At 44.8% G+C, this 16,747-nt stretch overlaps 1 protein-coding gene across 1 annotated transcript in view; it reads left to right on the forward strand.

Annotated features, from left to right (window-relative positions):
* Positions 1 to 16,747, forward strand: part of SMARCD2 (SWI/SNF related BAF chromatin remodeling complex subunit D2) — a 66,125-nt gene that overhangs the window by 36,236 nt on the left and 13,142 nt on the right. The window contains exons 2-5 of the mRNA XM_069751321.1: positions 2,479 to 2,663; positions 3,826 to 3,868; positions 12,724 to 12,846; positions 15,648 to 15,767. Of these exons, the coding sequence (XP_069607422.1) occupies positions 2,479 to 2,663; positions 3,826 to 3,868; positions 12,724 to 12,846; positions 15,648 to 15,767 (471 nt within the window). The remainder of the gene's footprint in view (positions 1 to 2,478; positions 2,664 to 3,825; positions 3,869 to 12,723; positions 12,847 to 15,647; positions 15,768 to 16,747) is intronic.

Raw genomic sequence — 16,747 nt, forward strand, 5'->3', positions numbered from 1 at the left:
TTGATAAGTAGAGGCTAAAAAAATGTTTTGAGGTTGTGGTGCCACCTGCAGGTTATTGATTTTTTTCTGCAGGTTTCTGAAAATGAATGTTTAAACTGTATTTATTGATCAAATCATGAATGTGTGTTTTGTTTGTCTTTTCTTGCTGAAGGGGGCAAGTTTACCTTTCAAATGGTGTATTATTTGTGTGTGTGGGGCGAAGTAATCACCGAAAAAGCAGTGCATGTTTACAAATGTGTTTGCATATGTGACTCACCATTTGTGTGTGTGGGGCGAAGTAATCACTGAAAAAGCAGTGCATGTTTACAAATGTGTTTGCATATGTGACTCACCTGCAGTGAAGTGTGCAATTCTCGAATTTGCCTGTAACAGGCTGGGCAAGCACTTCGGCAAGCTGGAAAGACCCCAAGTCAAATACCACCTGCAGGTAATTTGACCTTTGAAATGGTGTATCATTTGTGTGTGTCGTGGAGTATAAAAGGAACAAGTGTGCAATTGAATAGGCAGTGCATGCTTACAAATGTGTTTGCATATGTGACTCACCTGCAGTGAAGTGTGCAATCCTCCAATGTGCCTGAAATCGGCTGGGCAAGGAGCTCGGCAAGCTGGAAAGCCCCCAAGGCAAATGTTAGGATTTGTTTGTGATGTCTGTAAGCAGCTTTGGGGTAGTGTGGTGCCACCTGCAGGTCATTTTTCCTTACCGCAGGTTTATGAAAATTAACGTTTAAACTGTATTCTGTGATCACATCGGGGATGTGTGGTTTGTTTGGCTATTTTCTTGCTGAAGGGGGCAAGTTTACCTTTCAAATGGTGTATCATTTGTGTGTGTGGGTGCAGTATGAATTGAGATACAAAGTAATCACCGAAAAAGAGTGTTTTGAAATAATATAGGAGGATCAAAAATTTTTATGGACCTCAAAAATTTTGGACCAGAAAAACAAGCTGTTTTACAACTTTATTGACCGTTTCTTGCAGAAATTTTCCTGGCAAAAACCGGACATTTCTGCCAGAAATCCGCATGCGTTTTTTTCGTGTTTTTGACGCATTTTTGGTGCGTTTTTTCCCAAATGCATAGAATAGCGGGAAAAACGCAGAAAATCCACAAAATTAATGAACAAGCTGCTTTTTTTTACCGTGATGAGTTTTTTTCGCGGAAAAAATGCATCATGTGCACAAAACATGCAGAATGCATTCTAAATGATAGGATACATAATGTATGCGTTTTTAATGAGTTTTTATAGCGTTTTTACAGCGAAAAAACGCGAAAAAAACGCAAAAAAAAACCTGAACGTGTGCTCATAGCCTAAAAGTTAGGAATTTTGGCAGAAGGGGAGGCAAATTATATCACAGAACCAATAATAAAGGTGCCAACAAAAAACAGAAATTCACAGCGAAGGAACACCATATATGAATAGAATAAGATACACAATAAAACTTAACATTTAATAATCTTCTTTATAGTAAAAAACACATACCACATACAACCTAAAACCAGTATCTACTGTTTGACATATAAGATAAAGATACAGGGTGCTCTCGATCCCTAGGGTCCCGACTATCTGTCCCCTACCTTGCTGCAGAGGTTGGCACCCTATATAACCTGCGCAATGGCGCCCCCGCTCAACGTAGGCTATCCCTAAATCGCCCTAATAGACCCTTACGTGCAAGAAAAAATAGAAAAAAATCAAACAGCAGAGCATACACTCATAAGCTAACAATAACTAAAGATAAACATATTGCACTTACCCAGATACTTAAGTGCATACCCCAACACTCGTTTGGATGTTGCATAAGTGGTAATAAGCAACAAACTAAGGAAGCCTATATCAGCACCCTAGTTCACCCTACCTGCCAGTGGGGGTTGGCACCCTAAGATCCTACGCAAATGGCGCCCCCACTCAACGTAGTCTACCCCTAGTAAAACCCTAGGCTGCCTAAAAGTTAGGAATTTTGGCAGAAGGGGAGGCAAAAATGAAACCAAAAATAAACTAAACATGTCCACGTCTTCCAAGGGGGAAAATGTATCTTAACATATCACTAGAGTGCCAAACTACAAACAGCCTTTAACCATGGAGACACATTGGTCTGCACAGGAGATGTACACTATTTTATTTATTTTTTGCTTTTTTTTTTACTTCAGCTGCAAAAAATTTGCTGAAAAATTGTACCCTTCAATTAAAATAACTCTAGTGCTTGTATTGTGCTGTGCTTTTTAATGCAGCTTATATTACAAAACTACTGTATGTGTTCTGTTTCTCAAAGCGTACGGCTAATAAAGTTTACAAGCACTTTAACAGATGGCGTGGCTTGGTGTATTTCGATGAACAGCTTTGTCGACTGGAATGACTGAGAACGATCGTTATGACCAATTATTCCTATGTAAATCAAATAAACGATTTCACTTTTTATTGTGTTTATCTCTAGGCTATAACAGCCATCTTTTTGATTTTAATTCTCTTACTGATATTTTTTTTTCAGCGCCCCGGTATGATGCCTGGTGCTCGCATGCCTGTATCGGGCATGCCGGTTGGATCACCTATGCTCCCCACTTATGGACCGGGATCCCCTATGCGACCTGGTATGAACCCTATGTTGATGGATTCATTTAGAAAAAGACTAATGACTCCACAAGGACATCCTTCTGTAGCAAACCAAAGGAGGGGGTGAGTAGTTGTACGAAAAAATTTCACAGCATTTTATTAACGTATATAATTAGAATATGTTTCCACGTTCCGGATAGGCAGCACTTTGGATACCCACTCCGTCCAAAGTGCTGCTGGCTTTTGTACGCGTGGTGATTCCGCATGTGTTCAATGAAGCAGAGAAGAGAGTAGCTGTGAAGAGTGTCTTAAGACTCCTCAGACGTCCATGATAATCGGTCCGATCTCAGATGGCAGTGCATACACTAGCCATGCATCTCTCGAGCGTTACAGCTTCATATATTTCTATGAGGTTGTCACGCTCGGGGTCAGGAGACATGCAGCCAGTCCACGCATTGCCATCTGAGATCAGACCGATGATCATGGACATGTGAAAGAGCCCTAACTCTGCAGGATCTGTCCTGTCCTATATTACACGTCCCCTTTTTAATAGTTACAGTGTAATGCTTAATTTCTTATGTGATGGCACTGCATAAAAATTACACACTTAGGCCAGTTTAACACGTCTGACATTCACGGATCGCGATATCCATACTCAACAGCTTCATTGGGGTATATGAGAGTATTGAGTTCTGCTCAGGAGACCCGCAGTCATATTGCACAGATGTTTGATGCCAACCTTAAGCTGAATTTACACTGAAGGATAATCGTGGATGATCGTTCTTAAAAACTATCGTTTTACGATTGTCTTGCAATGTTTTGCTGATCGCGCAATGAATGAGTAAAACTCTCATTCGTCGGGTGAAATGATCTTTTGCGTAGCATTAAGGATCATCTTTCTTTTGTGTAAACAGGGCTTGCACTGTTGAGAACTATGGCAGCCAATGTGCACTGAATGATCTATTACAGCTCTACTACTGTTTGTTCAGTGAATACCATTTACTTTGATCTGCCTGTGTAAACAGGCTTTTAAATGACCGCCAATAGGTAAAGGTTTATTGATCTGGGATCATATGGTGCTGTTAGTTGGTCCGTGTAAACTTACTCCCCGATTTCCCCACAGCCTCTCTCAAGATTTTACCAACAAGGGAACATTTTGTCAAGGGACTCTTCAAATAAATAGTTATTGTCCAAAGCGGACAACTCCTTTAAATACATTAGTGCTTTGTAAGATTATGCTGCATTTTATACAGCTTAATTACTAGTCGCTTATTGATTTTTCTAGAATGAAGAGAAGGAAAATGGCAGATAAGGTTTTACCTCAGAGGGTAAGTTTCTGATTTATCACCTACTTCAATTTCTTTTAGAATTTCCCTTTTTATTTTTGCAAATAAAATGTATTCACTGACTTCTTAAATGAGAAAAAGACCTATTATTTAAATCAGGTTTCTCCTTCGTCTCATTGGGGGACACAGACCGTGGGGTGTATGCTGCTGCCACTAGGAGGCTGACACTAAGTGATACAAAGAAAGTTCTCTCCTCCCCTGCAGTATACACACTCCTGCTGGCTCTCAGCTAACCAGTTCTTGCTTAGTGTCTGTAGGAGGCACATGGGTCTGGTTCAGACCCCAACGTTTTTATTTTATTTTTTACTTTTCTGTAAATTTTTAATTAATGAAGTGAAGGGGGCGATGGATCATTTTAAGGTTCCGATCTCCCCCGAATCATCAACAGGCGAGCACGCAGAGTATACCTCCCTGTACCCTCTCCTGCGACCTGGGAAGCCATGCCTGAGCTCACTTCAGGGGCGACGGTTCCTTCGAGTCCCGATCTCCCCACACCAGCTGCAGGCGACCACATGGAGTGTCGCCCCCATGTATCCTCTCCTGGAGCCAGGCCTAATGCCGGACAACTGACCATGTCCACCCGGGGACTGAACTCCGTGGATGTACAGAGGCCCCTCTCTATGTCGTCTGAGCAGCCCCCACTGTCCCACCACTGTGAAAGCGGATGGCACAAGGAGGCGGACGGTTCCTCTCTACCTCCCTAACAAAGGGATGATGGATTGAGGTTTACACCTTTATCCCTGCAGCGTCAACGCTGCAATACCTGAACCTGCAGCAGAACAGCGCTGAAATCCACATCCGCGGCGGCTCCATGCCAGGACGCGCATCGATGGTGAGTGGATCCATCTGCAGCGGGATATCCACATGCTGACAGGCAGCCTCAGCCACTTTCCTGTGGCCCACCTCTCTGAGGTAACGCTCCGGCCGGCTGCAAAAATTTAGCCCCCGGCTTCGGCCGATGTGTGAGCCGCATCCCGGAAGCCTCGCCCGCACTATGGCGCCTTAAGGCTGCGTACAGAGGTCTACCTGCACCTAGGTGAGGCATGTTTCCATTTATTTCCTGACCTATAAGTGTCTGATATGAGGTACCAATTATAGGTTAGGTCCCCTGTCTATTCACGCACCTTACTTATGGTTTACTCCTAATAGGATCAATACTGATGGGACATTTACTTGGGATATTTTTGCCTGCACCTTTAAATCTAACAGAGTGTATCTCAAGTGTGCATATTATTCGTGTGCGGTAGACTCAATTGTCTGGTGTCTAGTGCAATTTGTGTGTGTGTATTGCACTGTCATTAGGTGACGGTTGCTTGATTTTTAAATATGGTATTGTTGTTAATAAAGTTCGTGTTTATACCTTTTAAATAAGCTTCCATTTGTCCTCTTGATTCGTATCTGATTATTACATGGAGATATATGTGATTGTTTGTGACTGACAGCGGTCACTAAAATGAAGCTGGAAATTTTGATACTAATACCTGAACCTGCAGCAGAACAGCGCTGAAAGCCACATCCGCGGCGGCTCCATGCCAGGACGCGCATCGATGGTGAGTGGATCCATCTGCAGCGGGATATCCACATGCTGACAGGCAGCCTCAGCCACTTTCCTGTGGCCCACCTCCCTGAGGTAACGCTCCAGCCGGCTGCAAAAATTTAGCCCCCGGCTTCGGCCGATGTGTGAGCCGCATCCCGGAAGCCTTGCCCGCACTATGGCGCCCTAAGGCGGCACCGCCCGCTTTTCTGGCACTTCTTGCCTGGCAACAACACCCCTCACTTCTACCGCTAGTGTTGCCCGCCGGCTGCAGAAATTTAGGCCCCGGCTTGGGCCTATTCACGGAAGTCTCAAGGCTCCGCCCACAGAATTGGCGCTTCTCGCTCTCTGCAAGATTTTTTCAACTCTGCAACTTCTGGTGGCCATCTTGGTCCACCCAGCCGGCTCACACAGGGGCGACGTTTTTTGTATTAAAGGGGCACAACGACTCTACATCAGTACCCGGGTAAGGAAGTACCTGACCAGTTGGCGATCAGTATTCCCTGGTCTTAAAGGCACACGACCAGTATTCCCTGGTCTTAAAGCCGCATGACCAGTATTCCCTGGTCTTAAAGGCGCATGACCAGTATTCCCTGTTCTTAAAGGCGCATGACCAGTATTCCCTGGTCTTAAAGGCGCATGACCAGTATTCCCTGGTCTTAAAGGCGCATGACCAGTATTCCCTGGTCTTAAAGGCGCTTGACCAGTATTCCCTGGTCTTAAAGGCGCATGACCAGTATTCCCTGGTCTTAAAGGTGCATGACCAGTATTCCCTGGTCTTAAAGGCGCATGACCAGTATTCCCTGGTCTTAAAGGTGCATGATCAGTATTCCCTGGTCTTAAGGGCACATGATCAATCCGAAGCCGGTCACCTAAATGAGCTCAGGAGCTCTCCGCTGCTGATCCCAGTTTATCCCAGAGTACCTAGTTCCCCTCAATGGACTTCATCACTGACCGCAATCCATGGTTCTCTGACCAAGAGATTGAATCCCTCCGCGTACCCTCTATGGCTCGGATGCTCGCAGGACCGATATACATGGTCCCTATCCTACATGGGAGCCGTCGGCTAGCAGGGGCCACAAGTATTCTAGAAACGTACAGGCGTCTAGAAACATACAGGCATCTAGAAAACGGAAGTTTTCATTTCCTGATCCCTCACCAATGATTTGATGGCAACAAGGCTCTGAATATGGATCGGATATTGCCTAGGACCTGGACTTGCCAGAGCTTCAGAAAAGGATGGACTCGCCTATTTATACCATCAACCAATCCCGCTACATTGACAAGGACTCTGGTTCTGCTCTAGACTGTGTCCCTCATAAGGAGACTAAACTCCCTCGTAGAGCATTTGCCATTCAGTGTGGATAAGCGATTCACTGGTCAGAAGCCTCTACATGGGATGCCATGCCTGGTCTGATTTTTAAGGTCGACGAGTCCTTTAAAGGGCACCGATCTCCCCACACCATCAACAGACGAGCACATGAAGTGTTGCCTCCATGTATCTTCTACTGCATCCAGAACTAACGCCAGACAACCTGCCCTGTCCACCCGGGGACCTGAACTCTGGGGATGTACAGAGGCACCCCTTTTTGGCGTCTGAGCACCCCCCTTTGCATCACCACTAGCGGATGATGCAAGAAGGTGGACGATTCCTGTTATGACCTGGTGGTCAGGACAATAATGGACCTGGTGGTTAAGAGCGCACGGAATGACCTGATAGTTACTGATAATAAAGGACGAGCTCTGGGACGTGGGAACTCTGCTGACCGCAATCCCTAATCCTATCAAACACACTAGAAATAAGCCGTGGATTGCGCCTAACGCTCCCTATGCAACTCGGCACAGCCTAAGGAACTAGCTAGCCCTGAAGATAGAAAAATAAAGCCTACCTTGCCTCAGAGAAATTCCCCAAAGGAAAAGGCAGCCCCCCACATATAATGACTGTGAGTAAAGATGAAAATACAAACACAGAGATGAAATAGATTTAGCAAAATGAGGCCCGACTTACTGAACAGACCGAGGATAGGAAAGGTTACTTTGCGGTCAGCACAAAAACCTACAAAAAGACCACGCAGAGGGCGCAAAAAGACCCTCCGCACCGACTCACGGTGCGGAGGCGCTCCCTCTGCGTCCCAGAGCTTCCAGCAAGCAAGACAACAGTAAAAATAGCAAGCTGGACAGAAAAATAGCAAACCAAAGAAATACAAGCTAGAAGTTAGCTTCTGCTGGGAAGACAGGTCACAAGAACAATCCAGGAGTGAACTAGACCAATACTGGAACATTGACAGGTGGCATGGAGCAAAGATCTAAGTGGAGTTAAATAGAGCAGCCAGCTAACGAATTGACCTCGTCAGCTGTGGAAGGAAACTCAGAAACACCCACCAGAGGAAGTCCATGGACAGAACCAGCCGAAGTACCATTCATGACCACAGGAGGGAGCCCGACAACAGAATTCACAACAGATTCCTCTCCACTTCCCTGTTAAGAGGATGGTGGATCGAGGGTTACTAATTTTCTACTCTGCACCATCAAAAGAGAGCGATGATGACAAGAGACGGTTTTTTCCTGACCTGCTTGATGCAGCCCAGCATTCTGCCACTTGGCAGACTAACCGGGTAGAATCTCTTGTGGTATACCTAACAGTATCCCTGCCCAGTGTATCATCAATTAAAAATACCACGGACTGTCGGATAGCAAATCTGGTTCGTTCCGTCTTGCAGCTTTGGGTTCAGGGCTCTACCCTTCCTTAGCCGCCACATGGGTTGTTTGAGCAATGGTCTCCTGGTCGGAGACCTTAACTACTTCGATTCACACAAGTAACCTTTCCCCGGAGACAGTACAGCTGGCCAATCAAATCTTCTGAGCGGGAGGCTAACAAGGGATCGTATTTTTTCTACAGACCCAACCAGCAGTGGAAGGGTTGTCCAGGACAGTTTAGATCTAAGGGATCTTGGTTCCAAAAAGGGCGAATGAAAAGTAAGACCAATCCTGGACCTCAAACTTCTAACAACCTTTAACAAGATCCTCCTTTTTCGGATGGAGTTCCTCCCCTCAGCCATTACTTCAACAGAAAAAGGTGGAGTTTCTGGCATCCATCGACATTTGGGATTCTTACCCTCACATTCCTATTTTTCCCCTCTACAAAAATCCCTTCGCCTTTCCATTCGCGAAAGAGCATTTTCAAGTCACGACCTTGCCCTTCGGCCTGGCTACCTCACCCAGAGTGTTCGCAAGGGTCATGGCGGTTGTCATGTTCCTCTAGCACTCTAGTAGCGTGGTCGTCCTACTCAATTTGGTCGACTTTCTAGCCAGGACTATGCTGAGTTATCTATATCACTTGCGATACCATCTCACCTGTGCTGGCAGCAAAACTTAGACAAGTTTTCCCCATTTCCAGCCCAGCAGATCCTTTTTGAGGATGATCCTGCACACTTTCAGAAGGATGGTAATTCTCTCTCGAGTCAAGGTCGTGGCCCTTCAACAGGGAGCTCGCGCACTTGATTACTTATCCCCTCAGTTCATTCGATTTGCTAGGAGGGTTCTGAGGAAAAATGGTGATGACAATGGAAGCAGTTTCCTTTGCTCCGCTCGTTTTCAGCAAGTCAATCAGGCTTTCAAAGGGTAGTCCCTGAGCTCCTTCCTCATCCTGGTCCAATGGTTATTAGTGAGCACCAATGCCAGTCTTCTTCTCCCGATCATTGCTCTGGGGATCCGAACGGTAGTCCTACAGCAGGTCCACTGCCTTCAGGCGGGTCACCACATCCGACTGCAATTGGAGAATGCCACGGCTGTGCTATACGTCTATCATCTAGCAGGTACCCACAGTCAAGCGCCATGGCCGAGGTACCTCACATTCTCTGATGGGCCGAGATCTATCATTCGGTGATCTCGGCAGTACATATCCCTGGAGTAGAACACTGGGCAGCAGACATATTCAGCAGTCAGGGTTTCTCCTCAATTGAGTGGGAACTTCACCCGGAAGTCTTCCATCAGATCTGCCTTCACTGGAGTACTCCAGATGTAGGTCGGATGGCATCCGAACTGAACGCCAATGTACTCGAGTTCATGGTTCGGCCTCGAGATCCAAGAGCCATCGCAGTGCATGCTCTGTTCTTCCATGGTACCAATTTCCCCTCTTCCACTACTTCCGGGATCTTTTTGGAAGCAAGAAGGGCTCCAGTGATCCTGGGAGATCCGCACTGACCATGTCAGGATTTTTGTGGTATTAGTATTTTTCTGTCTTATTGCAACGAAACTGCAAATATGGACTTCCTCGCAGGGGGTCTTCACCTGTGGTTCTTCCCTATTGCATACCGTTAGATCTTTGGGACATTAATGGTCCCAGGGGTCTTACAGTAGACTCCTTTTTTGATCCGGACAGACTTTACTATCAGGGAAGGTCGCTCCCTTTTTTCACTGCGATCTTGTCATCCTGATTAGTCTTCAGAGCTTGCCGCTCTGTTCTTTCAGACTTTTTTCCTTATTATCATAAAGGCAAGGTTGTCCTCAGGCCATCCCCTTCCCTTGTTACCAAGGTGGTATTGTATTCCCACCGTTACAAGGGCATCGTCCTTCCCTCATCTCTTTCGGCTCCAGTCCACAAAACGGAATGGGTTCTCCATACTCTGGACAAAGTGAGTGCTCCAAGTAGGTACGTATCAAGGACGGTGTCCTTCCGAAGGTTGGACACTTTATTTGGGCTTCCTGACGGTAAGAAGAAGGCTTCCTGACGGTCACAGGAAGGGTTTAGCCGTTTCATCGGCCATGTTTGCCTGGTGGATTTGTTTCACCATCCAGGAGTCCTTCCGTGCTAGATGTCATCCTATCTCCCTGTCTGAGGGCTCTAGGCACCAGACGTTGGCAAGCATGGCTGAAAGCTTGCGGATTCGTCCAGTCCTCATGAATTCTTGAAGCACTATAATTCCCACACTTCCACAGATGTGAGTTTGGGCAGGCGGACTCTGCAGGCCGCGGTGGTGCACTTGTACGTAATGGTTACACAGGGCCTGATCTGATGTTGTCCCCACCCAGGGACTGCTTTGGGACGTCCCACGGTCTGTGTCCCCCAATGAGGCGAAGGAGAAATAGGGATTTTTGTGTACTCACCGTAAAATCCTTTTCTCCAAGCCAATCATTGGGGGACACAGTTCCCACCCTGTTATTAGCTTGTACTTGTTTTATAATTTGACATGCTATACTCACATAAATAATATGACATGCTATACGCTCATATGTTGTTATTGATCTCCTACTGCTTTTGCACTGAACTGGTTAGCTGAGAGCCAGCAGGAGGGTGTATACTGCAGGGGAGGAGCTAACTTTCTTTGTATCACTTAGTGTCAGCCTCCTAGTGGCAGCTGCATACACCCATGGTCTTTGTCTCCCAATGAATGGCTCAGAGAAAAGGATTTTACGGTGAGTACATAAAAATCCCTATTTTACACTTCAATGTATTTTTTTCTTTTTTTATTTTCATTATCACTATCTACAGTCATGGCCAAAAGTATTGACACCCCTGCAATTCTGTCAGATAATGCTCATATTCTTCCTGAAAATGATTGCAAACACAAATTATTTGGTATTATTATCTTCATTTAATTTGTCTTAAATGAAAAAACACAAAAAGAATTGTCCTAAAGCCAAATTGGATATAATTCCACACCAAACATAAAAAGGGGGTGGCAGTATTGGCACTGTTCGAAAAATCATGTGATGCTTCTCTAATTTGTGTAATTAACAGCACCTGTAACTTACCTGTGGCACCTAACAGGTGTTGGCAATAACTAAATCACACTTGCAGCCAGTTAACATGGATTAAAGTTGACTCAACCTCTGTCCTGTGTCCTTGTGTGTACCACATTGAGCATGGAGAAAGAAAGAAAACCAAAAGAACTGTCTGAGGTCTTGAGAAACCAAATTGTGAGGAAGCATGAGCAATCTCAAGACTACAAGTCCATCTCCAAAGACCTGAATGTTCCTGTGTCTACTGTGCGCAGTGTCATCAAGAAGTTTAAAGCCCATGGCACTGTGGCTAACCTCCCTAGATGTGGACAGAAAAGAAAAATTGACAAGAGATTTCAACGCAAGATTGTGCGGCTGTTGGATAAAGAACCTCGACTAACATCCAAACAAGTTCAAGCTGCCCTGCAGTCCGAGGGTACAATAGTGTCAACTCGTACTATCCGTCGGCGTCTGAATGAAAAGGGACTGTATGGTAGGAGACCAAGGAAGACCCCACTTCTTACCCCGAGACATAAAAAAGCCAGGCTGGAGTTTGCCAAAACTTACCTGAAAAAGGCTAAAACGTTTTGGAAGAATGTTCTCTGGTCAGATGAGACAAAAGTAGAGCTTTTTGGGCAAAGGCATCAACATAGAGTTTACAGGAGAGAAAAAGAGGCATCCAAAGAAAAGAACACGGTCCCTACAGTCAAACATGGAGGAGGTTCCCTGATGATTTGGGGTTGCTTTGCTGCCTCTGGCACTGGACTGCTTGACCGTGTGCATGGCATTATGAAGTCTGAAGACTACCAACAAATTTTGCAGCATAATGTAGGGCCCAGTGTGAGAAAGCTGGGTCTTCCTCAGAGGTCATGGGTCTTCCAGCAGGACAATGACCCAAAACACATTTCAAAAAGCACTAGAAAATGGTTTGAGAGAAAGCACTGGAGACTTCTAAGGTGGCCAGCAATGAGTCCAGACCTGAATCCCATAGATCACCTGTGGAGAGATCTAAAAATGGCAGTTTGGAGAAGGCACCCTTCAAATATCAGGGACCTGGAGCAGTTTGCCAAAGAAAAATGGTCTAAAATTCCAGGAGAGCATTGTAAGAAACTCATTGACGGTTACCGGAAGCGGTTGGTCGCAGTTATTTTGGCTAAAGGTTGTGCAACCAAGTATTAGGCTGAGGGTGCCAATACTTTTGTCTGGCCCATTTTTGGAGTTTTGTGTGAAATGATCAATGTTTTGCTTTTTGTTTCATTCTCTTTTGTGTTTTTTCATTTAAGACAAATTAAATGAAGATAATAATACCAAATAATTTGTGTTTGCAATCATTTTCAGGAAGAAACTGAGTATTATCTCACAGAATTGCAGGGGTGTCAATACTTTGGCCATGACTGTATAATTCATAATTATAATAATAAGAAAAAACACAGAAATCTTGTCAAGTTAAATAAATTCAGAATACCCATTTGAAAATGAAAGTAAACATTGAGTTCATTGGGACGTGTGTTTGTTTTATGACCTTTATTTATGGGACAGTTTCCATTTTTACATCTCCTTACCTCTTATTTCTTCTTGGCAGATCCGAGAGCTAGTCCCAGAGTCCCAGGCATATATGGATCTCTTAGCTTTTGAGCGAAAATTAGATCAGACAATTGCCAGAAAGAGGATGGAGATCCAAGATGCCATCAAGAAACCTCTGACTGTAAGATGAGTGATGACGGGGAGGCTGTAGGAGAGATGTGTTTGAAACCTTGGGAACGTTGATTTCAATTTCTTTTCCAAGTCATATAAATGGTTTAGGTGCTGTACTATGACTACTATTTATTACAGAACCCATGACGGCTATGATTGTTTTTTTTTTCAGATACCATTTTTTTACCTATAATATTTTTTTAGGTTTCTGTCAGCTACTGTATCTTCTTTTTACTGGATAAATTACCGCACCATGCTACATTATTCGGACATGAAAAAGTTATGGAAATCTGAAGATGTAACATAAATGTGCACAATATGTCCTGGTCTGCTCACAAAGGGGCTCTCTCCAGTATTGTGCAAAGGGGCGTTCTCTCCAGTATTGTATAAAGGGGCGCTCTCTCCAACACTGTGTAAAGGGGTGCTCTCTCCAGCATTGTGTAAAGGGGTGCTCTCTCCAGCATTGTGTAAAGGGGCGCATTGTCCAGTATTGTGTAAAAGGGGGGCTCAGCCTGTATTGTGTAAAAGGGCGCACTGTCCAGCATTATGTAAAGGGTCGCACTGTCCAGTATTGTGTAAAATGGGGGCTCTGTCCAGTATTGTGTAAAATGGCGCTCTCTCCAGTATTGTGTAAAGGGGGCCTCTTTCCAGTATTGTGTAAAGGGGCGCTCTCTCCAGTATTGTGTAAAAGGGGCGCACTGTCCAGTATTGTGTAAAACGGGGGCTCTGTCCAGTATTGTGTAAAATGGCGCTCTCTCCATTATTGTGTAAAGGGGCACACTGTCCAGTATTGTGTAAAGGGAGCACTGTCCAGTATTGTGTAAAATGGCGCTCTCTCCATTATTGTGTAAAGGGGCGCACTGTCCAGTATTGTGTAAAGGGGGCACTGTCCAGCATTGTGTAAATGGGCACACTGTCCAGTATTGTGTAAAGGGGCGCACTGTCCAGTATTGTGTAAAATGGAGCTCTCTCCAGTATTGTGTAAAGGGGCGCTCTTTCTAGTATTGTGTAAAGGGGGGCTCTTTCCAGTATTGTGTAAAGGGGCGCTCTCTCCATTATTATGTAAAAGGGGCGCTCTGTCCAGTATTGTGTAAAGGGGGCTCTGTCTAGTATTGTGTAATGGGGGGGCTCTCTCCATTATTGTGTAAAGGGGCGCACTGTCCAGTATTGTGTAAAGGGGGCTCTGTCCAGTATTGTTTAAAAGGGCGCTCTCTCCAGTATTGTGTAAAAGGGGCGCTCTGTCCAGTATTGTGTAAAACGGGGGCTCTGTCCAGTATTGTGTAAAATGGGGGCTCTGTCCAGTATTGTGTAAAGGGGCACACTGTCCAGTATTGTGTAAAGGGGGCACTGTCCAGCATTGTGTAAAGGGGCACACTGTCCAGTATTGTGTAAAACCGGGGCTTTGTCCAGTATTGTGCAAAATGGCGCTCTCTCCAGTATTGTGTAAAACGGGGGCTCTGTCCAGTATTGTGTAAAGGGGGCTCTGTCTAGTATTGTGTAATGGGGGGGCTCTCTCCATTATTGTGTAAAGGGGCACACTGTCCAGTATTGTGTAAAATCGGGGCTCTGTCCAGTATTGTGTAATATGGCGCTCTCTCCAGTATTGTGTAAAACGGGGGCTCTGTCCAGTATTGTGTAAAGGGGGCTCTGTCTAGTATTGTGTAATGGGGGGGGCTCTCTCCATTATTGTGTAAAGGGGCACACTGTCCAGTATTGTGTAAACGGGGCTCTGTCCAGTATTGTTTAAAAGGGCGCTCTCTCCAGTATTGTGTAAAGGGGCGCTCTCCTTAGTATTGTGTAAAGGGGGGCTCTGTCCAGTATTGTGTAAAGGGGCGCACTGTCCAGCATTGTGTAAAGGGGCGCACTGTCCAGTATTGTGTAAAAGGGCACATTGTCCACCATTGTGTAAAGGGGCGCTCTCTCCAGTATTGTATAAAGGGGCACTCTGTCCAGTATAGTGTAAAGGGGAACGCTGTTCAGTATTGTGTAAAGGGGCATTCTGTCCAGTATTGGGTAAAGGTACACACTGTCCAGTATTGCGTAAAGGGGCATGCTGTCAGGATCCTCTGATATTGCTGGCATGACCAATTGGTCATGTAGCCGAAAGTATATGATTTGCATACTTGCGGTCATATGCTGACTAGAGGTGTTCACCCTCCCTCAATATAAGTGAATTGAGTAAGGCTGTGCATGTCTAGTAGGAATGTGGCAGAAGTATGCAAATTGCATACTTGCAGTTACGTGACCGCCTGCTTTCGCCGGCATCAAAGAATGCTAATAGCGTGTGCCGTGCACACAGTAAAGATCCAGAATTGGAGTCAGATAGAGTGATTGCAGACTATTATCAGAAGACTGGACAATCCTTTTAAAGTGGATTACATTATTCATTCAAATGAGCATTGCAAGCAAAATTGATATTCTTAGTATATACCAAGTGCGTGGTCTGAAATAAGGCAGATTCTCTTTGTGGTGCTATTTGAACCCCTGTGTCATGTTTTGCTCTCTGAGGCACTAGATACTGTATAATACAATGCATTCACTTTGCCTGAAGTCTTATTTTAATTTTATGGGGCTGATGGTTAGGCATTTCTGTACATATATATATTTGCACAGAACATGTGTGATATGTGTCTTTCTAGTGATTAACTCTCCCTGGTGATATTGCTACGTTACTTTCATAAAGTCAATTGTGTATTTAATATTTTGTCTTTGATTTAATTTATGGGTAAATTGGGGCTAAAAGAGATTTCATTTAGTTCATATATCACCTTATCCAATGCCCAGTTTTTTAACTCTCTTCTTACTTTACAGCAAAAACGTAAGCTGAGGATATATATTTCCAATACTTTCACTCCAGGCAAACCTGACGGAGAGGAAGCAGAAAAAATCAGCTCCTGGGAGCTACGGGTTGAAGGAAAATTGTTGGAAGATGTAAGTATGAGTAATTTTGCTAATGAGGGCTTCAGTCATCACACACTTATCTGCTCACACACCGGAGTACCATACCTCACTGTTAGGCACTCACTGACATATACCTCTATTGTCTATGAACTGTGATGGTTATGGCTCCCAGAGTGGTTGATCCTTGCTGTGATAATGAGATTATTGAAATACTTTTGGAGATAAAATACTTTATGACATGGTTTTAGAAGTCCAGGTTCTGTTCTTCTGTAGAGCTTCCCTTTGATATGATATTTTTCTAGTTTTCTACAGTAGTCCCTAAAGGAAATACAAATCTAAAAGGAGTGGCGCAAAGTGTCAGAAGGGCTGAATCCTGCAGCGAATCCAACAATTTCCCACAGTAAATTGTAAATAATAAAATTCAGTGCCCAAAAGGAAAATATACGTGAGTATATTAGGTTCGCGCTAAGGAAAAAGCCACTAGTGTGTCAAATATATATCCACAATATAGTAGTGCCTGTAATCATACAATCTAAAAAAGCTCCAATATTTAAATGGTATCCATAAAATCAAGCAAAAAAAAAAATATATATATATATATATCTCCCTAAAAGCTAGCTGAGAATAATTAACCTGCACGCAGTGTTAGTCCGTGCCGGTGGGAAAGTATGTTCTTACCCGCCGTGTTGAAGTTCTCCTGAATGCAGGTAATAATCCAGTGCAATGAAATATGCAATGAAGAAAAGTCTTCAGCGAAGTCTTTAGCAAAATCAGTGGCTGCACCGGCCGGTAGCAGCCACCACTCACCAGGCTGCAGATGATAGCGGGGTCCAGTAATGCCGGCGCCGCGTGTAGTACGAGCGGCAGTTCCGGCTGGAGTGCAGGACCTGTCTGACGTAGTGACCCACGTGACCGCTACTACAACCCGGTGATGTGTGCACAGTGCGGTACGGACCTCTATCCTACGCATTTCAGAGACGCCGGTCTCCTTCTTCAGGGATGGGCCCAGT

This window comes from Ranitomeya imitator, chromosome 2, assembly GCF_032444005.1.
Source record: "Ranitomeya imitator isolate aRanImi1 chromosome 2, aRanImi1.pri, whole genome shotgun sequence".
NCBI lineage: Eukaryota > Metazoa > Chordata > Amphibia > Anura > Dendrobatidae > Ranitomeya > Ranitomeya imitator.